This window comes from Dermacentor variabilis, chromosome 4 (assembly GCF_050947875.1).
Source record: "Dermacentor variabilis isolate Ectoservices chromosome 4, ASM5094787v1, whole genome shotgun sequence".
NCBI lineage: Eukaryota > Metazoa > Arthropoda > Arachnida > Ixodida > Ixodidae > Dermacentor > Dermacentor variabilis.
Window position 1 is genome coordinate 87,489,147 of NC_134571.1, and position 24,638 is coordinate 87,513,784.

General features: G+C 44.5%; 1 protein-coding gene across 1 annotated transcript in view; it reads left to right on the forward strand.

Moving 5' to 3' along the window:
- LOC142578266 (cell adhesion molecule Dscam1-like) overlaps window positions 1-24,638 on the forward strand; it is a 180,878-nt gene that overhangs the window by 63,719 nt on the left and 92,521 nt on the right. Inside the window, exons 2-3 of the mRNA XM_075687667.1 lie at window positions 5,205-5,377; window positions 6,893-7,049. Of these exons, the coding sequence (XP_075543782.1) occupies window positions 5,205-5,377; window positions 6,893-7,049 (330 nt within the window). The remainder of the gene's footprint in view (window positions 1-5,204; window positions 5,378-6,892; window positions 7,050-24,638) is intronic.

Genomic DNA, 24,638 nt, shown 5'->3' on the forward strand with positions numbered 1-24,638 from the left:
TCATGCTACTACTGCAGTCTATACGGTACAGAATATCCGCTAAGCCAGTGTAAGCACTGAAACTGCACGAGTGGGCGGCAGCATTATACATGTTTCCTCATTGGGTTAGACGGCTCTTGAAAGCTCTTGGTTATTCCCTTGGGTACACAGCGCAGCATAAATATGACCGCCTGCCCTAGGCGCAGCGCTCCAGTGAACGAGAAAAAATATCGGTAAGCCTGCGCCGTACGTTACTACAAAATATGGCCGTGGGCTACAGACAGGCTCCTGATGCTACGAATAAGGTTGGCAATGTGGGATGTGTGGTTTTTTTTTTTCTTCAATATGGACATATTTCCTTGCGGACCCTCATGGGCATGTACTTTCCGGCTGCTAACGGAATCTTCTAACGATATGGTTTTGGTTTAGCGCAATCTTACCAGCCTTGTAAGAATATTGATATATATCATGGATCTTTCGTGGATTCTTAAACCTCATGGAAACCAAGCCAGGGCAAAATAGTATTTGAGGTATTTCGCGTTTCAACGCGTGCGATTGGGTTAGTGTTTGTTATGGAGACAGCGCCAGCGAAGGCTCGCACATAAAAAAATCGAGGACGAAACACAATTCGAGGAGTCATTGCAGAGCACATATGCAATCATATTGGAGAAAGCGGAGAGAGGCTCTGCAAACGACCACAAAGGGGCAGCTCTTTGTCTTCTGTGGGGTTTGTCTGCGCATCAATTTTATTTATAGCGCTTCCGTACTAACGGGTAATTGTGGGCATATATTAACACGAATTTCACCAGATGGATTTGCACCTTTAAACCAAACGACACTTTGTTTCCTGCTTCATTGCTGATTTCGTATGGATTTGGCGTATCTGGGATCTGGCTACCTATGAATGTAACCTCTCAAGAAACGGGGCCATTTCGTTACATTGGAAAGCTGTAGCGAGTCGCAAAACATATAAAAAATGTAGGTCTCAACGAGACAAGCAGCGCGAATGAGTCGCAGAGCAGTCAAAATAACGGTACGGGCCTAATTATTGAAAAAGTAGTGCAAAATTAACCGCATTGCAACCATAGACTACCCTCTACGATATCGGCCTACTTCGCCTCTTGGTGAAAAAAAAAACAAAGAAAGAAAGCCGTGTCAATCGAATTCAACGCGTTAGGAGACAACGTCGACGTACAGGCGCGTAAAAGAAAAGCAAATGGAAGAACTCGACATAAATAAGAAAAAGATCCGGAAAAGAAGTGTAAGTCGACAATGGAACGAAAAAAAAAATGATGCAAATGGTGCAGAAATGTGAATTATGCAATGTGGCATCGTCTTTAATCATCCCACTTTCAGTACACATAACTACATATGCTATGTACGTCGCTATGTCTTCCTTCGCGTCGACTTTGGTTGACATGGCTTCTTTTCATTTTATTTTATATTTGCAGCGTTTAGTGCAAACGTGTCAAATTGGAGAAGTATGTGACACCGTCTAGAGATGCCAACATAAATTTAAACACAGATAATGAAGTAAAGCGACGCCTTTTTTTTTCTCGCTTACGTTTGACTGGTCTACTCCATAAGCACTCATATATATATTATACCGCGGTTCTGAGTAAATTATGCCTTTACACGGAAACGTAAGAATGCTTTTAAGCTATTTACATTGCATTGAAAACCTACCACGATGTGTGTAAGTAACCACATCACCAATCGATTGCGAAAATATACGAGCCAGAGATTCCTTTTTAGACTACCAGGAAGAGAACATAATAACCGATTCTGGAAATAGCGGCGTTTGATTACCAGTTACCAGTTATTAATGAAATATGTTTAGTGGTTATTGGCGTATTGTTTGACTCCAAATATTCGGTTCTTGTTCGCATCTGAAAATTAGCATAGTTCACACGATGACGTGAACTCATAAAAAAATTTAAATTTAAATAATGGATTAGAATGTGACAACGTATAGACCCTACGGGGTTCAGAGTTTGGGTAGAGGTGCAAGTTACCCCACGAACATATTTACAGAGTTTGATTAGACACAATGCATTACATCAGTTACAGACCAGCACATGTTAACAAAGCAATGGTACACTGTTCACCTTGCAAAGAGGTGAATCAGCAATTACTTCCATATCGAATTTGCATCGCGGTATGGTTTGAATCGTCGCAAGAAATACGTACAAAAATGTGGAAAATTTCAGCAAGAAATCCAACGTGTTCACAATTGAAGGTATAAGGACAATCTGCAAATACTTAAACGTATATTGACAAGCGTGCAGGAAATTAGTTTATATTATTTCTTCTAAAAAAGCTTGGAAAAGAAAAGAAATCTTAATATGTGGGAAACATCTCTGCATGAAAATGCCTTCTGGCATAGCGTCCTCCTTAAAAGCAGATTACATTTGCTCTTCAGTGCACTAACTACATTATATTACTCATTTATACGCAGCCATATGGTCCACTGCATCAAATTAGGGTCACACGTACTGCGCTCACATTTCCTCATTGAATTAAAGTCAAGCCCGAGCCATTCGCATTAATAATTTCGTTCTACGGTTGTCACTTTGTTTTGCGATTCTTCTTGATCTCACGAGTTAGTGTTTATCTAATCTTTATCTTTATAATACAGGCATTATCTCCTTCAAAATTTATACTCGTGTCCTTCTTATACTTACATTAGACAGTTACCGCTAACATCTGCTCTGTAAAATTAATTCTACTCGCTTCACCATCAACCGTAGCTTGATCTTACCTAGTATTTCTACTAATCATGGCGCATCCACATTGTATTTCTTTTCAATATTATTTGGAAAAATTTAAACTCCCGTAAACAATCTGTAACTTCCTTGGAAATATTTAAGAGAAAGTTGAACATTTCTTTCAAACATGAATAATAACGTCTGCCTGCCAAAATTTTCTTGTCTTACCTTATGCAACCTTCGGGTTTTGATGTTGTTATCAATGTATTTTTTGTAGTGTAATGTCTCTCTCGCTTGCTTCGTTTTCGCTTCTGCGTTTTACTCATTTTACTTGCATACTAGGTACCACCCACGGCGAACAAAACTTTGAACCTCCTTCGCCATGTGCATAAATGTGTATAATTTGTATTATATGCGACAAACCTAAATACGATATTGAAAAAGCGACGAACAGCTATACTTTAGTGGGCTTTTAGACACCGTTGTTCTTACTTTGCCATCTGTAAGATTAAACATATGTGCAATTAACTTCCAATGATTGGAGCAGACAGCTTGCCTAAACTTGAACACCCACACTTGAGAAAGCAAGGGCTTTATCAGACATACTTCATGTTTTGTTTCCGCACGCTCGAAAGGTGTTCCGCGCACCTTGGTAAATCTGCGAAAACCTTTGTAGAAGATAGTTTGCGTCACATTCAGAACAGCCTCATTGCTTTTTAGGCTCTGCCGGGGGAGGAAGCAAGTCGATGGCTGGAAGCGAAGCCGAGGCCTCAATTTGGCATGTCTAAAAAACGCGGGACACATTTGGGGACTGACGTTTGCTTTAAAACCTATGTCTTAACCCAGCAATATGTGGAACATTTGTAATAGCTCACTTCTCGACGTCGGGCGCCCAGCTGCCAAATGTCACAGTGAACATTTTGTGGGTCTTGCCTTGTTTGCAGGGTTCTGCTGGAAAAGGATAGTGCTCCCTGGAACCCAAAAAGGTCAATTGAAGGTTCACATAGAAGAATCTTTTTTTTTTCTTCAGAAACAATGGGGTTAACAACGAAATTATCAGGCAGGAGTCACTGTTTCAACGAAAGTATTTGTATTAGTAAGAGGCCCTGCAGCCCTGGTACTATCCGCATAGGTACTACCCATAGTCCATTATAGAGCTATGGCGTAACGCTGCTGATTTAGGGGTCACGGGTTCATTCCCAGCTGCGGTGGTCGCATTTCGACGGGGGCGGAATGCAAAAACGCGCCTGTACCGTGCCCGGGGTGCAAGCTGAATCCAAGTCGGTCAAAATTATTCCCGAGTCCCCCACAACGGCACACCTCAATATCATATCTTTGTTTTTAGCACGTAAGACGTCATAACACACACACACACACACACACACACACACACACACACACACACACACACACACACACACACACACACACACATATATATATATATATATATATATATATATATATATATATATATATATATATTAATGACAGATACTGTTTTCGAAAGGTTGGTTGTAAAATTATCTTGTTATTCCACTGTTGAACACCTATTATGTTGTTGAATCTGAGGCTAAAAAGCGGTTCTTTCTTTTGTCTGAAGTTCTCGTTCTTTGAGCAAGTGAAGAGTGAGAAGGCCGACGAAAACAGAAATAGGACGAAGTCTAGTTTGTTTACGTCACTGTCGTCCTTTGCGCTAACTAATTAGCCTAACTAGCGCCTGCCCAATTAGCCGCGCTGCTAAGTCGTTTTACCGTGGCAGTTATCTTGCGCTTGCTCCCATACTCCTTTTGGTGTCCGCCGGTATCCGTTACTCGAATTACAGAGTGCTCTGCCAGAAAATTTTTTTAAGAGATCGGAAATAATGTCACCGTTCCCTTGAGAGGACTTGAGCTGCGCACCCGGAGAGTGAAAACAATAAGAAGAAAGGTAGGAAGGTTAATAATGCGAGCTTCCGGTTTGATACTCTGCAAAGGGGGTAAGGAAAAGGAGGAACAGGAAACAAAATCGACAGTCAAAGATTCCCCCTCAGCCGCTCTGCCGATGTAGCTGCAAAGAGTAGTATGCAGCGCCTGGAAAAGAAGTACTGCGCCTGGCCTCTTGAGCGCGCGTTAATATCGTAGGCTTACGGCACGTTCTGTAGCTTATCCATAAACCAGCGCGTAGGTGAATGCGTATGAACGAAGCTCGTAGTAAGAAGCGAAAGCCAGGATAACAAAGAATCATATCTCTGTGTTTATCCCGCCACCTTTTGTATTTCATATCTACCAATACATGTAACTGCTTTGAAGCAATAAACTTTGATACCACCGTTAAACCCGGAAGCATCGGCTAAACAAACGACTACGATTCAGTCTACAGGCGCACTAAATATGTTTACTACCACCGATACCGTACAAAACAGTGAAAGACTTACACGGTTGCCTGAGATTACGCCAGCTATCGTGCTACTGCTTTGCATCATAGGCGAAGGTGCAGCTTTCTTTAGTGCGTATTTTTCTTTCCGCACACTTACAGGATCTACGTCGAGTTCCCTCCAGAGCGGCGGCCGCGGGCCCACAATCGTGCTCGAGCCCCCTACACTAGTGGAGTTTTCGAGCGACGCGGGCGCGTTGCTTCCCTGTTCTGCACATGGCCAACCACAGCCCAACATCCGGTGGGAGAAGGAGGACGGCAGCTCTGCAAGCACGGTGAGTAAATAACACTGAACGCCGACTGCCTCTGCAGTGCAAACGCAAATGTCTCGCATCTGTGCGGGGCTAAAGAGACGCGAAAATTTCGCGTTATTACCTAATCTTCTCGGCTGTTCCGCAAACACGCACCAGCATCTGGTCATGCATGCCGGTATATGGCCGCTTCTGTAGGACCTTCCTCACGTGCAGCGCCAAATGTGCGCAGTCGATTGTTTCTGGAATTGACGATGGTCAAACTCCGATTGGAATCCTTCGAAAACACGGAGTCAGCGTGTCTGAAAACAATGCGACGAATAACTAGCTATTCAGATTAGAAAAAGAAAGCATACTGTTACCTTGGCCACCAGCCGGGTTGCAGATGAAAGCGCTTGCCGCTGTAACGTCTTCCATAAAAAATACTAACGTCTTATGTTTATAAGACATTTCAGTGCCACATTATACAATGTAGCCACAATGCTACAGACGACATATGCGTTATTTAGAGCTCAGTTTTTGTATGTTATTAAGTGGTCACGTAATATGTTATGTACGTGTACTTGCGTTTTGTGCACAAGTCTATGTCTGAACTTACGTGTTCTCGCACAATTCGAAATAGATTTATTTACTCATGCAACTGTTCCTATTTATCTACCGTGGCTTCCTACACTTATGGTTAGAACATTATGTTCGTGCCGTCTGACTGCATCCACTGTTTTTCGCCACTACTTGGACGCCATTTTTTTTCCTACATGTGACAAGTAGTAGCCGGTGCCACCAAAGGGGCCAACCTATCCGAGCGTAACTAGCCACCCACATTAGAACACCTCTGATTAACTTGTATGCGTAATTTCGGAGGTTACATCACCAGCGTGTGATTGCAAAGGAAAAAAAGAAACAGTGAACACCTGTAAGCAAGCTTGAATCTGATAAATATTGCTTTGAGAAAATAATGCATGCAGTAATATCTGGCCATCGCCTGGCCAATAAATTGAAGCTATCGCTGCCCAGTAATCGTATTCAATGCGCACAATACGACAGTTTTTTTTCCTTCCCTAATGTTATTGATCATGTTTCGCAAAACACATGCTTTTATGAAAGTTTCCTTTAATGGCGTCGTTGCAGTGTAAAATTAGCAAGCGCTTATGTTTCCCTTCTTTTTTTTCTTTTTTTAACTCTTCGTAATGTGTCGGGGGGTCTAGCCTGGAAGGCTTGACGACTTCAATTGGCCGAATAAAAGCACGGTTAACTGCTCCCAAAGTGCACTCCAGAGAGATGAGGCGAAAATCGTGCTCGACTCCACTACCAGCCCACCCTCTCAAGAGAGCACTGTTGGAGAAGACCGCGGTATACAACCGTGAAAACAAGGCCGCTGAAACGAATTAGGAAAAGAAAAGCCGCCCAGAAGGGACATGAAAACGCGCTCTACCTTCGCATTTATACTGTGCAGGGAGCCTTTCTTCACAGATTTTTCTACACACCGGCATATTTTGTCTTGTTGTTTGAGCCTGTGGGTATTTTTGGGGGGGGTTGCAGATTCCCGGTCTCCGAGAAACTCGATCGGACGGCTCCCTCGTTTTTCCGGCGTTCAGCGGATCGCACTTCCGGCCGGAAGTGCACACGGCAACCTACCGCTGCGTCGCTTCCAGTGGGCTCGGACTGGTCAAAAGTCGACTCGCACACGTCCGTGGGGGTGAGTGCCGGAGCCCTGTATCTAAACGAAGGCTCGATACTTGAGAAGCTGCCCAAACTCATACCTCAAATGATGTCCTGTTAACAGCCGGTGGGACGACCTGATAGGCTTTCTGTGCTAGCTTTTTGTTTCCTCCCTTTAGCTATAAAATCCAAAAGTTTCGTACCATAAGTTTATCTGTGCGAAAGGTTCCTTTGATAATGACGACGAATGTTGACGCTGATAAGCCGACTCGACCTTATTTGGTGGTCGGGCAACAGGTGGGCTACCGCTTGAGGCAGATGTTTGTTAAATCGCCTCCTCTTCCAATTCCCCTTCGCTTTTGGGAACTATCCCTGTTTTTCGGGTAGTTCTCGCACACTTCAGTACTCTAGGCCATCGAGCATAAGCATAACCATAGAGTCCAGCTCTGTCGGCACAATAAACGCACGCCGCAAACGTAATTAAAGAAAAACTGCAATTCCCAACCCAATATATCAAAGTTCTTTTCCTTCCGTAATTCTTTCCATCTAATTTTCCTTCTTTCCACGTAACAGTTCGACGCACTGGCACAACCACTTTTCCGGTTGTGTAGGACAGTTGCACGACCGGCTTTATCTGTGGTTATGAATTGATCGACTGCACACTTTTTGCAGAGATATTCTTGGCTCTTATAATTTCATGCGCTGTTGTAGCGCTAGGTCAGGCCCTTAATTATTGTATTTAAGACTATATCTTTTCATCGTTCAATCGTCTGCATATGGGAGCTGAACAAGTATTGTCAATGCAGAAGACAAAGAGATTTGTTCACGGGGCGTCTTGTCTAACCGCGGGATATTAAGCAGTATGCAGTTCACCAAGTACATTAATTAATGGAATTATGTGTAGCTTTGTCACGCCAGTGTTGTTGTTCTAATTGGCTGCGATTACTCATCTTTAGCTGCTTATCTTCTGCTGAAACACTTTTGATGTGATTGCGTTTTGTAGATTATCCCGAGAGGCCGAAGAAGAAAACTAGAAATCCTGGAATTCTGCCTTTCTCTCTCTCTCTCTCTCTTTATATATATATATATATATATATTGTGGTTGCGCCAGAAATTGATATATTGAAGTATTTATGTTCTAGTGGCTTATTACAAGCCAAGCGTGTACTCTCATTAGAGAGACCGATTCTGCCGCGTGTTCCCCACCCTTTCGTAGTTCCTTTTTTTTTCGTGCGTTTGCTTTCTTTCTCCACTGCTATTTCTGTCTTTCTTCACCCCGCTTGCCCCTCTCCCAGTGTAGCGTAGCGAATCTGAAGGTTCTCTTCAAATAAGCCTTAGTGCGTGCCCTTTTCATCTCATTTCTCTCTCTCTCAGAAGAAGAAGGAGAAGGAAAAACAAGAATATGTGTTGAGAAAGAAGGTTCTTTTTTTTAGTACACTGCTCTAAGCATGGATTAATCCTACCACCTTGTATGCCATAGCCATGTATTAAGCCGTGGAGCACCATGATCCTTCCTGCGTTCGTTTGCGCTGAGTCTTTCGCAAGGATCAAAGTGTTCGCTTATCTCGGAAGCCTCAATGGCGATCATAAGCTTGCGACAACACGTTCACGCCACCTGCTGGGAGGCCTACGGTGTCACACCGTACACGCTTGTTTGCCAAGACGATCTTTTTGTCAACAGTGAACTCTCGGCAATCAATACCCGCATGCTGCAGACATTAATCCCGTAACACCAATCTCCACACGTGTGGACTAAGCTCAAAGTATGGTGTTGTTAGGCAGTGCACACCCCGGTAAACCTTCTCGGGATTAGCAGAGTAGCCGATGAAGGGCAACGGCTTGTTAGGGTGCGTACTGCCAGGTGAGTGAAATCGTGTTTGAGCAGTGGCCCGGCTGGACTGGTATATCGCCGCCAACAGGAGGCTTACGTCTACGTGACTTTTTTTTTAACGTAAAAAAGCAGACTTTTGGTTTAAAGTATTCGCGATACTGCCCTGCCAACGCAACAAATCACAAATTAACACGCTGCTGATTTCCGTGCGAGTTATTTATTTATTTATTTATTTATTTATTTATTTATTTATTTATTTATTTATGCACTTTCTCTGGTGCTCCATTTGCGTGACATGAAGTGAACAAGGAGTGAACCTCTTTAAAGAGCATTAAAGTGGGTTGGTGCCTTCGCAGCGCCACGATATAATTGATATATATGTTTCTTGCAGATGTTCTACTTTTCCCCGTATCCCTCCCTCTCCCTTGCCCTTATCGTTCGTGCCTTTTGCTTCTCAGATTAGTCACCTAACTCAAAATTGAAGTGGAGATTGAGCATTAGACGCCCACTGGCTATATTGTTGCACGTCGCTGTGCGGTGCTAAGAATTGTCCAACTTTGTCTTCTCTGTAAACGGACAAGTTCCCGCGCAACTTATCACGTTTCCGTTAGCGCCACGTAGCACGGCCTCTTCCGGTCGTTCTTAGGATTCGTTGCGGAACGTTTGGCAACTAGATGGAAATCCTGCGCAGCAAAATTTTTGGGCAACTCTAACGTGAAAAAATAAATGATCACCAGGAGTAGTAAACAAACCAGCCTTTCAGATGTAATATTATCACCATGCAGGTCTCCGTGGGAGCTGTCAGTGAGAACAGCCGCTCACTAAAGCGCTCAAACACAGCGGCTGCGTTCAAGCTGGGCGTTCGTTCGAGCAAAGCAGTGTCACTAAGCTGAAAATTGCGGGGTTTCTTAGGCAACGCGTTGCAAACAAGCTTAAAACTGTACCTCGAAGCTAGCAAAAATTACATGGCTGACATAAGCTAGCATGCGCATGGCTAAAGATGTTAGTCCCTGTCAAATGAAAAAAGAAAGTTGATGGTAACGTCACTCAGCTACGCCTATACAGACCACCCGGTACCATGCTTGAACTACAGACGTACCATGTAAGAGTGAAATGCTTCGTTAGAATTGCATGTGTCCGTGAGACACGTATAGCATAGTAACTTTTAGAAGGCAACACGTTTTTGATGCCAACAAGACGCTCAATGTTCCATCGTAAGAAAGCTCGCTGAGATAAGGCCTATCCGCGTGTATACATTTTAAGGTTTCTTCTCGCTTCGTAGGCAACTATTCTGCCGCCGATAGACGGACAGTGGCTGCAACATTCTGCTAAGCGTTCGACTGAAATCACTTTCCTGCGACTTTCACTGGGCTCCGCGTCAACGAAAACCGTGATACCCAAGATGCGTTTTCCACAAAGGCAGTCTTTGGAAGTCACCCCGACACGTTAAGTCAGTGGCTATGACGTTGTGCTGAGTACAAAGTCGGAAGTCAGATCCCGGCCGCGGTGGCCGCTTTATTACGGGGATTGAGGACGGGGATATCACGAGGATGGTCAAACTTCCGACCACTACACCAGCCGTGGAATTCCGCAAGGTGGCGTTTTGAGCCCAGTTTTGTTCAACCTGGCTTTGATTGGGCTGGCGGAATTTCTGCCACAGTCAGTCAGTCCGTCAATTTGTGCAGATGACACCTGCATCTGGGCATCAGGAGTAACTCGCCCGCAGGTTCACTCAAGCTTACAAAAGGCTGCAGCGATGACGTCTACTTCTCTTCAGAGAAAAACGTCTCAGGATTTCAACATAAAAGTGCGCATTAGTCGCCTTCACGGTAAAATTGATGACTGGATACCGGGTGTTTAATAATGGCCAGCCTATCTTGTACAAGAGAAACCATCAATCTTTAGGGATGATTGTCGACCGGGAGCTCTCCGAGAGCCCCCATGTATCCTAACTAAGCAAGATGCTCCTCTCAATCAGTCACTATTTCAAAGCCATTGCTGGAAAAGCATGGGAACCGGCGGTGAGTTATATGCTTCAACTGCACAAAGAGCTCTTCATGGGTTTCTTGCATTACAGCAATCTGGTGCTGTCAAGCACCCGGAGGACAAATCACAGAGTGCGAGAGCCTGCAAGCTCAAGCGCTTAGAACATTCCTGGGTCTGCGGCGATGCGCTTCAACAGCCACAACAATTTTCATTGCCAAGGAACATCCCACCAGTACATATATCGCCACAGAACCCTTAGAAATCCTTTTCGTCAGCTTTCCCGACTCCTGTCTGAACGCCTTGCTTCTCTGTCGGAAAGTAGACCAGACGCAACTTTTTTGGCTATTGTAGCCTCGTACCGATCCTCTCTTCAATCCAATTTCACGCCTGCAGCAAGATCACCATGTCCTTTGTGGTGTCTCCGGCAGCCGGAAGTGCGCCTTTCGATTCCAAGAATCGTGAAGAAGTCCCACTTGCCAGCTTGTGCCCTGAATCGAGCCACTCTACATCTACTGAATGATTCATACTCCAATCGAGTTCACGTTTACAGGTGGCCCTTAGACTCTAGCCAGCTCTACTGGTGCGGTAATCATTCCGTCGATGTCAATCTGCAAGAAGTTCAAGATCAGCCCCGTCACAACATTGACAGGATCCGAACTTTCCGCCTTCCGTTACGCAATGCTATATGTGCAGCAACAACAACCAAACCACTGGGTTATATAGTCTGTGATTCAAAGGCAGCCCTGCAATCACTCTTATCATATCTGTGCCACAGCCTACATGAACAATTGGTAGCAGAGATACGATTATGCTACCATCAAGCCGTGGACGGAGGCCACGACATTATTTCAGTGGCTACCCGGGCACTGTAACATTGCTGCCAGTGAAAGTGCCGACAAAGCTGCCCGTGGGGCACACGATGTATGTCAAGGCACCTCGATACCCTTGTCAACAAGGGATGCAGCGCGGCACCTCAGCGGTCTTGCCCATAATAATACTGTAAGAAAATGGAGCACACCATCGTTGACCAGCCGACGCCTATATGAAATGGACCAGCATATGACATTGCAACTTTTTCCTCGTTATAACCGACGGGAAGAAGCGCTACTGTGCCGCTTGTGATTATGTGTTTCTTTCACAAACACTTAATTCTCCACTTAAACACTCCATTCCTAATTGGAATGGCGGACAGTCCCAATTGCAGCAGATGTGGTGTAGAAGAAATGGTCAAACATATCCTGTGTGACTGCTCTACATATGAAGTGGATAGGAGTACCTTTCGTACAGCTTTGGGGCACTTAGACGGTCGTCCTTTCACAAAGAAGATCCTGGGTCCGTGGCCTTGTGCGTCTGCTGTGTGCAAGACCATAAAGGCGCTGGTGCGTTTCTTCAAATGCGCCAGCCTGTATGACCGCCTGTGACTGACTCAGTAGTGCGCGATTGTGTGCGTAACAGTGGAGACTGTGACCTGCCGTCTTCTTTCTCCCTTTTCGATCCCCTTTGTTGTTTCCTCAGTACAGGGTAGTCTACCGGGCTCAGCCTGGTTAACCTCCCTACGTCTCCTTTATGATTTATTTTCTCTCTCTCTCTGTATCCCCTTTCACAGATTTTTTTTCTGCACTTTGGTTGAATTGGCCCGAACAGTTCGCAAAACTTCGTCAGAACCTTTGTTTCGTTTAGCTCTGATGTACTTGGCTGCGTTCTTAATATCTTCCACCGCGCTAGTTTAATTCTATGCGGCAGTGCTTTACGATGTGCTTGCCGTGACAGTGAAACTAGAAACCGCATTTCTCAACTCGTTGGGAAGCATCCAAGGAAATGCTACCTTCGGAGCAGTACGGGAAGTGCTCCAGATTCCGTTCCCTGCGCTGTACACTCGCTCCTCCTTTCTTCTCTCATTGTGACCTTATCGTGTATTGCCATTGTACAGCCAACGCACTCTGCGCACTTGGCCCTTTGTCTTCAGGCCTAGAACAGTCTGCCAGTTTATGTCTTCGCAGTTCGTCGCATGGACGGCACGCGATGGTGGGCTGCTCGTTACAACGAGGCATCTGCTTTTACGAGCTCCCCTTCTTTATAACGCTCAGAAGAGAGGGCTACAGAGAGTCGAGAAGTGCAGTGTACGCCTTTCATTTCATGCTATTTTTTTTTCTCCAGGGAGTGAAACAGTAGGTCGCCGCACTCGGCCGCGTGCCTTTCAGAAGAGGACCTGAAGCATGTGATGTGAAATGTTTTCTTCGCTGTGAACTGCGATACCGGGGTAATAAAATAAAAGAAGTGAGGATGTATGCAAGATTTATTTATTTATTTATTTATTTATTTATTTATTTATTTACTGAAAGATGGATACAGGGAAGGAAAGAATGGCAGCGCAGGTTCACTTGTAGTTCTACCTAAGTAAAGTTATGTTCACTTATTCATTCACACTCTGTGATGTGTTATCGCTCCTCCTTAGAACGTCGCTTTAGTGTTACGTTTCTTTTCCATATTTCTTTTTCTTTCATGTGTGGACATTTCTGGGTTTTAGCGCATTGCTGGTTCCCTTATACGTGAACATTTGTGTGCGACAGAAGAAACCATGGGTGAATGCTCGCATCCGTTGTGTTTTCACCTCATTTCTAAGACATCACATCACGTTTACATCTAACACGTGATGAAGAATAAGAAGTGAATGACAAGTTACCATCAGATCATCTTCGCTGTGAACACAGCACAACAGTCAGCAGCGGATCTTAGCATGGTGACTCTGGAGCTCTGTAATCTGCAATGAGCAAACTCCGGGAATCGCATTTGCAAAGCTCCTCGTTGCTAGAGGAACTGTTCGCAATGTGCTAGCGGCTTCCAGTATCAACATCGACTAATGCTCACTCGTGACAACAAGAGATGAAGGATATTTTAGGATTGGTCCACAAAGAGCGTGGTTTCCTTCGGAATATGACCGGTTGTGTCGTTGCCTGACACCCCTATGTACGCCCCTCTACGCGTTCTTTCCCTTCAGCGTCTCCACGAACAGTTATTCGGCATATATAGGACGTCGTACAAAACGTTAGCTGGACGATTAAAAGAAAGAAAAATATTTAAGAAACAAGCTGCAATATATCGTTATCAGAACGATGCTGTTCAGTTGTGAGAGGTCTGAGTACCGAACATCGTAGCTTTTATATTAGTAGTTTGCACCACGATACTTTATATATGTATATATATTTTTTTTTGAACAGCTTGGCTAACGTTAGCTGGGACACGCGGTAGAACCGGATTGTAGGCAAGCATACTTTGCAGGCAAGCTTTGCTTTTTCAGCTTTACCCCTAGTTTCATTCGCGTATGCTGGGCCATATACCTGCTTGGGCAACAGATATTCATATAGGCCACAAAAAGTACATTTTCGGGCTAGTTGGTTAGACATATCTTGCAAAGGGGAGCGCAGAAGTGGTACGGAAAGGAAGAGACAGTACAGTAAAGACGCTTGCTTGCAACTGTTTGAAGTAAGCGTCTTTTTTGTCCTGTATCTCTCTTTCCGTACAACTCCCACGTTCACCATTGCAAGATATGTAAAATCCTTCTCATAGATGATGAAGTATGCATGCGCGTAGACGGAATATTTAAATCTAACATCGTCATGCACTCAGGCATGTGGAATGGCCCCGCGCACAAGCGCAAGGGACATTTCGTTTCGGCGAGCACACTAAATATTTATAGGTGAGAGGTGTGCCTGTTCCTGAAATTATACGCAGCAATGAACTGCGGTGTGAATGATGAGCCGCGTGGGGCCGGCAGGAGAGCGAGTAGGTTCGATGGTTGGGGCGCGGCCTTACCCGCCGTTAGTCTCCCTTGTACCACGTGTTGTGACGCGCTTCAGAAAATACCGCTCTCGATGAGGGGGGCAAGGGCGGAGCAATTGCCGGCAGCCTTGTGCAAGACAAGGTCCACCTACAGCTATCATGACTCCTCTTCCTCTTCAAAGTGCACTGACAACCTATGGAGGCATGCTTGGGAATATAAACTGCAACAATGTATGTAACAATGACGGATGAGAAATGAAATAGCAAGGAGAGAGGAACACACAGAAATCTATAATGAATGACAGGGTGTTCTGAAAGCTGCTTTCTCAACTTTTTTTTCCTGCCTCCTCGAAACCTGTTGGAAATAAAATAAACTTGAATCTTCAAGCATATTTTAAAACCAGAACTATGAGTCAGGACACCTTTCTTAGCAAGCTCTAGGATGCAACTGCAATTTCGTGCCACCATCACTTCTTTTCTTTTTTTTTTCTTTGGGGCGTGGGCCGGAGGTGGAGGGGGAGGGGGAGGCGGCGGTGCTCATGTGCTGTTTCAATTTTTTCTTATTTTTTATTTTTGCGACATTTGCTAGGCCCTCGTGTCGTAAGCAACCACCTCGTCATTTCTTTAACACGCTTATCACATTTAGGCTAAAATCGCAACAACAGGCGCCGAATTGTTCGGGCATTGTAATTTACGTAAATGCAGTGTTCGAAATAAATGTGCGATACGTGTACTATTCTGAAATTCGTGAATATCTCGCCCTCATGTACAGAAAGTTCATTGACGCGCTGCTACAAAGAGATCAGCAGCGCGTCAATGAAGGACTGCTCGGTAACGGAAGCTGAGGAAATAGCCGTAGCTCTAGCGGCAGTGGAGGGCTACCGATCCGAAAAGTCTTTAACAATACTCACCGACTCGCAAGCTACGTGTCGGAATTACATGAACGGCAGAATAGGACGCAGAGCGCTTCACATCCTCCGCTCCTGCAGGGCTAACAACAAAGTCAGGCATACAATTTTCTGGGTACCGGGACATGCTGGAATAGAAGGGAACCTAAGGGCGGACAAGGCAGCTCGAGAGCACACAAACCGAGCGGCCACAAGCACCGACCCTGAGGAACCCATACCAGTCAACCCAAGCTACTCAGACATTTTGAATTACTATAAGGGGGTCCGAATCAAATACCCTCCACCCCACAACAGCCTAAATCAGCATGAAGCAACCTCTTGGAGGAGGCTGCAGACAGGAACATATCCAAACCTAAACACACTAAGCAAGATGTTTCCCACCCAGTATAGAGACATTTGCCCCTGGTGCGGCGCCAAGCCCACCTTATATCACATTACATGGGAATGCGTTCAGAATCAACAATTCCTTCAAATAAAAGACCCGAGTGCGGAGCAGTGGGAGAGGGTGCTCTCCAGCAGCGACCCGAAAGTCCAGCATGGACTAGTAAGGCACGCTCGCCGAGTAGCCACCCTCAGTGGTGCCCTGGAATAGGGGCGTCGACCCTGCGCAGATGGGGAAGAAGACCGTGAAGACGGCCGACCGCATCTGCCACCGCTAATTTCTAACCAATTAGAGCAAATAAAGTTTTTCCTCCTCCTCCTCATGAGAAGACATTTTAGAGCGCGTTAGCCGTACTTCAAGTGGTAAAAGGATGCGCACTAAGCGGGAACTGAAGTGAGGAAATGCCCACGACAACGACAGTGCCCACGACAATGCCCACGAAGTGCGACAGTGCCCACGACAACAGAACAAATATGCGCGCGGCAGGGGTACATTAAGAGAGATCGCTACGTTTATCTTGATGTAGATGACAAAAGATATAATTGCTAACTGTGAGGGCAAGTAAGAAAATGAAAAAGAAAATGCGGCGTTATGAGGAGCTCAATATAGTGTTGTTTCCATGTTTGACTGTTTCCGTTACGTTTTTTTAAGATAAGTGTGGAAAGCTAGCTAAATGAATAACAGCGCGAAGGTGCATTTTAACGCGACAGCGTTAAGGGCCCCGTGTCGCATACAATCCGGTGTCGGTGTTAGCGGAGTTGCCCGTGAGCGGAAAGTTCTGCATACATTTAGGTATATGTGCATAGCACGCCTTGCTATATGACATGCGGTATATGCAGGTTATATTGTCACACCATTCTATGACTAAAGTTGCTCACAGTTTGTCTTACACTCTCGTTATTCCTCGGAATTTTGAGCATGACAGCCCACAAACAAACGTCATGAAACAAGATACCGGCAGCGCATGCCTTTTATGTTAAATCTTCTCAGACTTAAATATTAAAAGAGCGAAACAATAACAGATACCTGAAAACGATGTAATGCTTTGGCGCAGCTGTGCACAACCTCCGGGATCGGCCCACGCAACAGGCCGCGTTTTTACCGGAAAGCTCGCCTTTGTGCATAGCGGGAACGGTATGCACGTAGCCACGAAGCTTTTCCCAGTAAACATTACGGTTACGTAAGCTGCAGTTGCCGGGAAGCGTGTGTAGCAGTCGGGGATCTTTGAAGCTTACGCGTCCTCCAAGTTTTTTTTTCCTTGCCTTGGTACCGAAGCAACAAGGACAGCATTTAAATATACTGCATATTTGACCTAATAGGCCTACTGAAACAACACGGCCGCACGAAAGAGCTACGTAGTAAGGTTCGTTACAGCGCGACACGAGACAACGACAAAAGAAGGTATAAAACGACGACACGGCGCTTCTTTACCTTTTTTTGTCCTTGGATCCTGTGTTGCGCTGTAACGAACATTACTGCGAATCCCAACCATGCTGGCCCAACTTGCCGTCTTGACGCAATGCTACATAGCTTGTCATAAGTAATGTGTGCAGAATTTTAAGGAATACCATCGAGGTCAAATGCATGGTAAACAACGAATAAATTCGCACGGGAGATATTTAAATAATGATATGCTTCAAATTTAACGCGAGTATTTCTTTCAGATGAAAAGAAATATAGTTTCCACGTACACAAAATCGACCTAGATTGCTTCACATGATGAAGACAGCATGGTGAAATAACTCCATGAGAACAATAGGGCTATAACTTTTTCCGCTTGTTACAAACTTTTATCTTATTTCCCTAGCTCAGGATGGCAAAGCCTCCAACACAGAGCCTCAAAAGAAAAAAGAAAATCCGAGAAGAGAGGCACATGAAGCAGCGAAAGTACCTGCTCTTACGAAAAACAAATAGCAGTTGACGCCGTGGGAATTTCGATTACACGCGAATTTATAGAAACAACATTCAGAATGTTCGAGCTCTCTCTCGAATAGAATGTAAAGAATTTCGGTGTTTTAAATGACGAGGAATCGATGTCCTAGAAGGCCATGAATAGCATGGTTCCTCTGAACTCTTTTATTTCACCAATATAACATCAATTCACTCACGTTTGAACCGTTATATTTCATACAGTTCATTCCTTCCAAGAGATCTGGTTCACATAGACGAATTTTTTTTTTCACGAACGGGAATATAGACAGTGCGCATTGAAAAAACAAATAATATATGAGTTTATTTCATACAGCGAAAACAGTGAACTTGCGTTGTCGCAGTACGAGCCGGCCTTCTGGGTAATCCCCATGCTCAAAGCAGTTTAACAAATCGCTTTAGAAAATGCGGGTTCGTTGGATGTGTAATCTGAAGCCCATTGATAAAGAGAATGGACAGTATCAGCCAAAGAAGCGCCTCCAAGATTCCGCACTGGCACCGCCCACGGAAACGCCATCGAAACGCTTGATATAGTGTAGATAGCATCGGCTGCACGGAGTCGCAATCTGCATGATCATCGAGGAGGCGGGAGTTGCATCAACAATTAGCGTATATTTTGGCTCGCGTCCCCTTAATAGCGTTTCCGTTGTAAATTGGAATGGGACAATGCCATTTAACGACGTAAATTTCGATTTCCCTCGCTGATCGCGTTCTACTACAGCGGCAACATGAAAAAAAAAAGAAAGAGAAAGAGCTGTGCATTTTGGAGAAGTAAAAAAATATATAATTGCGTCGCTTTATAACGAGTTTTATAATGACTGCGCACAAATTCTTGTGCGATCTCTATGAGCAGGTACCGACGGGCATTCAGTGAATGCTTTAATGTGAGTTTTCTTTTACTTCCCAGATTTGACGACTCTCAGCAACAAGCTTTGATATGACCAATTTCTTTTTTTCCAAATGTATATTTCCCCAAAACTTGTAACTTCTTATGGCTATAGCATCTCGATATACAAATATTCGCGCCTTCTTTGTTGCTGCAGCTGATCCGAATTACGAATCATGCAAGATCCCGGTCCAATAATGTCATACTGCTAGTGAAGCAAAATAAGAAAGAAATAAACAGTGACTTATAAGCACGGCACAGCACTATAGTGCCATACGTAGCGTTTGTGTTGTACCATCCTTCTGTCAGCGCTTTTTTTTTACGTTAATTGCAGTATGTCATACGAGCCAGGCCGAATTCCTACACGTTTATAACATGCACACCATCTCCACTGGCGAAAGACTCCGGAAAACGCCGTGTACAGTTGCAGGTAATGATTATGAAAATATAAAAATTGATTTTTGTTTGTAGTATCGAATCTGTTTCCTAGCATGTAATCCTTTCCCTGTACGTGTAGTACGAGAACGAGAAACTAGATGCAAGTGAACGAGTTTTATCTTTCACCAGTGCCCTATTTTATTACCAGCTTATGCCTATTACCTCGTATATTCCACGGGCATGTTTAAAGCCTTCTTGAATTTGATCTGCTTTAAAAAGAAAAAGATAGCCTCTAACTTTATGAAACCTGATATATTATAGATTAAAGTTGCAACAATACCGCGCATGACTTTTTTGTCGATCCTGTACGACAATACAGTTTCACGAGGCATGCGCTGCCGCGGCGCTGATGTTGCTGGCATAGGTGCTAACAAATTAGAGACGAGTTCTCGCATTCCGCGTCCGTATACACGTACAAGTTCTCGCGCTAGATCTCTTCGTACGAACAGGTGCTCACCAATCGTCGTATCAGACATACTACCAGCAAAAGCGGCAAGCCGTTGACAAACTGATTCACACGAGCGATAACCTTTGTAAATTAGGCCACTGTTTCATTCGTAAAGAGCATCAAAGCTGGACTATGCGCCTGTCACAGCTCTGTGAAAATCACTAAGTAATTGGGGTCATTGTACCCCGTACTGTCGTGGATCCAGCACAAGGACATGGTCGCCCTATCCTGCACATCTGCAAGCCAGCTGAAAAAGCTTGGCTTTCTAATATATATATAGTGGGGTTATGTTTGCCGTTGGAGAGACACACGAGCTTTCAGAACTGCTTAGGAAATGTCGCAGGAGCACTATTATGGCGCTCACTATAGGCAAGCTTTAGTTTCTCTAGCCGAGCAACGCCTATGGAGAAGAGCTTCTCCAATTTCTCAACTTATTTGTCTAGCGAGGAAGCCAATTTAACGTCCCAATGCAACCCGGGGGCTTTATATATGGCACCGTAGGGGAGGGCTACGAACTAATTTTGAACTCTTAGGGCTCCTTATCGTGCACCTAGATCTAACTGCACGAGCGCATTTGCATTTCGTACCCATCGAAATGCGGTTGCCACGGCAGTTGATCGTACCCGCGACCTCACGCTTAGCAGCAGAACGAAATAGACACTGCGCCACCGCAACGAGTCACGAAGCCTGCCTGCAACACTCTCGGCAGGTCAGATATACTAATATGCGCCGCGCTCATGCTGTGTATTGAAGTTCAGTCATTTAAGAGAAGATGCTGTTGTGTCAACACGTGACATTTCGCGAGAATACGTTTGACCATCCTTTTCCACGAATAACGCATAACGATTTTTATTGTGTGTAGTTAAAGTATTGGCACAGGAGATAAAGGTGAGAACGTTTTAGTGACAAGAAAAGCAGAGATATTGGCCTGAGGCCCAGTCCTTCAGCCAGATACTCGGCGAAGAAGGAAGGGAAAGAGGAAATAAATTGGTCACGATGAGTACAGAGGAAGGAGGCAAAACATAGCGGGCAAGTATACTCCTAGGCACACGCTATCCATGCACATGCTCCCTAAGTGCGTATAATCTGATGCAACGAGTCGTAGTTTACAGTATGAGGGAACTTCGACGGCAGAGGCTGTGGTCTCCGTCCTAAACAGGCTGGTTGATAATAACAGCAGTCTTGCGAACAGCCACGCCACTGGCTAAAAAAATCAACATAGCAGCAACACCATCAGCAAAAAAAAAGTGAACAATAATAGTGCAATGCATACAAAAAAAAAACAGTGGATTGGCTTGTTTACCTGTAACCGTACTTCTCGAGCTCACTAATGTTACGCTTATCTTGCCGGTCATTGATTTTGGCCCTCTCAGAGCCATTTTCGAGCGTCAATATCGACGTTCCCCTCCGGAAACTGACCGCCCATGCATGATTATTGAACTCGGAGGGAAGTATGGGGCGTTCCTACCGGTCTTGCGTTGTAGTGTTCGACCCATAACCAAGGTCCCTGATGAGCTCCAAGGCGAGGTCAGCGGTCGTTATCTCTCAGAGAATGTAAGTGCACTCACACCCTCACTGTTAGAGACAAAACAGTGGCTCGCCAACGCTTACAAAACCAGCCTGTAGTGACTGATACAATGGGCAGACGCAGAGGTACATAAAGGGTGTTCTGTTTTTAGCTGCACCAAACTTTTTAAAAGGCCCCGTATGGCAGATAGCACAATGCTAACCCTCGATATAAATTACTCGATGAGGCGGCCATTACTTCAACTAGAAATCAAAATGTTCAATGGGATAATTAAATGAAATACGCTAATTCACTTTTGAATTATTAACTTTACGCCACATATATTAATCTACGAATTGTAGACGCTGAGGTCCCACGGCGTGTCCACTTGGAACGAATTATTTCGACAGCACCAGTTCCGAGATATTAATTTTCAGTGTGTTTGTCGAAATGCATTGGTGTTCCAGTAACTTTTGTGCTTCAATGCCTAAAACAACGGTTTCTAAGAAAAGGTAACTGGAACCCCAATGGCCTCCTGATCGAGTAATTTAGATGAAGGGTTTCAATTGTGCCATGGGCAACCTTTAAAAAATTGGTGCTGCTAAAGAAGAAAGAAAGATAAACAGAACCTATAGTTCGCCGCGTTTAAGAACGTGTCGAAACGTAAACAACGTGTATTGCTTCCACTTGTTTATTGGTGGGTAAACAATGAAGTTTGTTTGGATCACGCAGTTAGATATGCATTTTCTCTGTAGAGTAAAACAACTTTAAGAATGTCAGTTGAGACACAAAAGGGCAGTATTTGGCTAAGGTATTTCTCTCTTTTTTTTACCTCTTTCTCACAGCATGTGTAATTTTGTTGCATGAGGAATCATGGGGTGCCAAGTCACACTAAAAACTTCGCTAGAAATTCTGTTGGGATTTTGTATCTTCACGCGTATCCACTGAGATTTCTTATATTGCGCCAGTTGAGTACATGGCTTGTATGGCTTTGTATTGAATACAAGTCGTCAAGCTTTCAGTCAAGCTTGCAGTGAAGTCGCCGGCTCAGCTTTAACTAGACTTGTATTTTAGAGCATAATTTGATTGAATTGATTGTTTCCCTTGCAGCTATCGAACAAAATAGTTCGCCGATGCAAATTTAAGAGATGGCCTACAATATATTTGACTACCTGGTTTTTACGTACGTGAAAGAAGGCTTACAAAGTTGACATTTGGGAGCCAATCCCCTTTCTATGGAAGGTATTTGAGGCAAAAAGAATGTGCTTGATTGTGATTACGAAGCATTCCGCGACAATGACCACAGTAGTCCCTGAGCAATATAATTTGCCAGTCTACAGCTCCGCAGGGACCGAGTGAGAGAGAAAGAACATTTTATGAAGGACCATACTGTGTTCGTTGATACTGTAGGTAAGCGCTGTTTCAGTGATGGTGTACCTTGACGAACAATGAGGACTGCTGCACAGCGACATGTGGGAATGTTCTAAAGCATGATGAACTTTAACAATGATTGCAGCTTTACACCTGTGTCGGGATGAGGACAATGCGGAACGCTTGAGTGTTCAGCAGGAAATATTCCGCGCGAAATCGTATTTTGCAAAAAAGAAAAGTAAATTGTGACATAAATCTTCGAAGGTGTTTATCATAGTCATCGATATCTTTATTCTAAACAGCCACGCAACCCAATGCTATCCTTTACATAAGGAAGCCTTATGGGCACTTAAGAAAACACACGAAGTGGCAATCTCTCTGCCAAGCATGGTGCCGCATGATACCGCGACACAGTTTATCTTGTATTAACTGCACCCAACTTCAAAGCCGTAGCAATTCCCATTTTCCTTTGTGTCGTATAGCTGTCCCCTCGTCACAATAACTATTCGTCAAGCGGCCCTGCTCGAAGCGTGGCCGTCCGTAGCGGAAGCGGTGCTATCGCTTTTGTATATTTAAGGCTACGTACCCCCGGTGTCATCTTGGCGAATGCATTCTGGCGGATTGGTCAACAACGCGCACGCGCAAATACAACATAAGCAGCGCTGAAGTTCTGTTAGGGCACATATTAAGTGGAACATACCCGGCAACCCAAGTTGATTACTATGCCAGACAGAAGCCAGAAGCAAGTTGTCTATTCGGCCGTCTACCCAGTGGCACACGTTGTTTTTTTCTTCACGCAATAGCAGGTAACACATATACTTAGCGGCGCAATCAAGCTAGTAGGTAACATGAATCATGGTGCATGGACCACTGTTCATTGTGCGAGATCGCCCAAGCAAAACACACAGGTTATACAGAAGAACTTACCCGCCAGCTCACCCCAGCCTAGCTAGTGAAGATGCAATAACCCTCGCGAAATCACAAAGCAGCAGCTACGTCCGCGGTATCATATTGCCCCGAATCTCACCTATTCAGCGTCCATACTTCTGCACGTACTGTAATGTCCCAGGCACCCTATGCCGTATGATATGGGAATGTGTCGAAAAAAAAAAAAACGCCCAAACACTAACCGAAGAGCAGCGGGAGGCCAAGCTATCAGACCTGGACCCGCAGAGACAGCGCAGCGTCATCAAACGAGCAGGAAAGATGGCCAGCGCCCATGGTTACCTCGAATAAGGAGGCCGCACACCCACTGGGCACAATGCGCTTCTCAGAATAAAAGTTTATTCTCTCTCTCTCCAACCACCAAAAGTAGCTGACGTATATATAGCTAAGGAAAACTATAGCTTTTTAAAAGCCTTCTGGAAGAAAGTCGAATGTAGTTCAAGGTAGTGGAAGGTTGGTAAGAGGTTGTCGACGGTGACGAAGCCAGCGAAGGAGAGGCAGCTCCGTGAAAACTCTGTGATCGACGAGTAAATAATGCCCGCACCCTGTATTTTGCACGTTGCATGTCACGTTTGCATGTTTGCAAGTTTGCATGTCATAATTTGCTATAATAATTCCTTTCTCAGCGAACACATTCAGTTATCCTTAAGATATGTACATAACATAAACTAATTTGCTTAGTCTTGCTCTACTATGCCGCTCAAAAGGGTGCCACTGCATTAGAAATCAAGCAGTTTTGTTTCCGGCAATCCATTATTAGCTGCGCCTGAGATCAGTACATTCATATAATCAATTATTGACTAGGTAATTGACATCTAGTTTTCCTTCTATCTATCAACAGCGCAGCAATCGTGCATAGAAGCTTATCAGTCACAAAGGCAAGTGCGCTTAGCAGGAATTTCGATAGTGGAGCTATTTGGAGATATTCATCTTTAAACGGGAAACGCTAACATTGAGGTTCCACTTTTTTATCATTTGAGTCTCACGTACCCGACAGGGTCACATGGGGCACGAGTGCGTATAGGCGCTGATGTTAAATCTATGTGCCAACGACCTTGTGCTCTGCATCTGGACGCCATGCTTGACATGTTATCGCAGTTACGTATAAGCTTGTTGAAAAATTTGGGGTGAAGTATCACTGGCGCAAAATCTTGCCCAACAACAACATTTTGTTCCTGACAATAAGAAGGATAGTGTATATGATTCTGTTCGCAA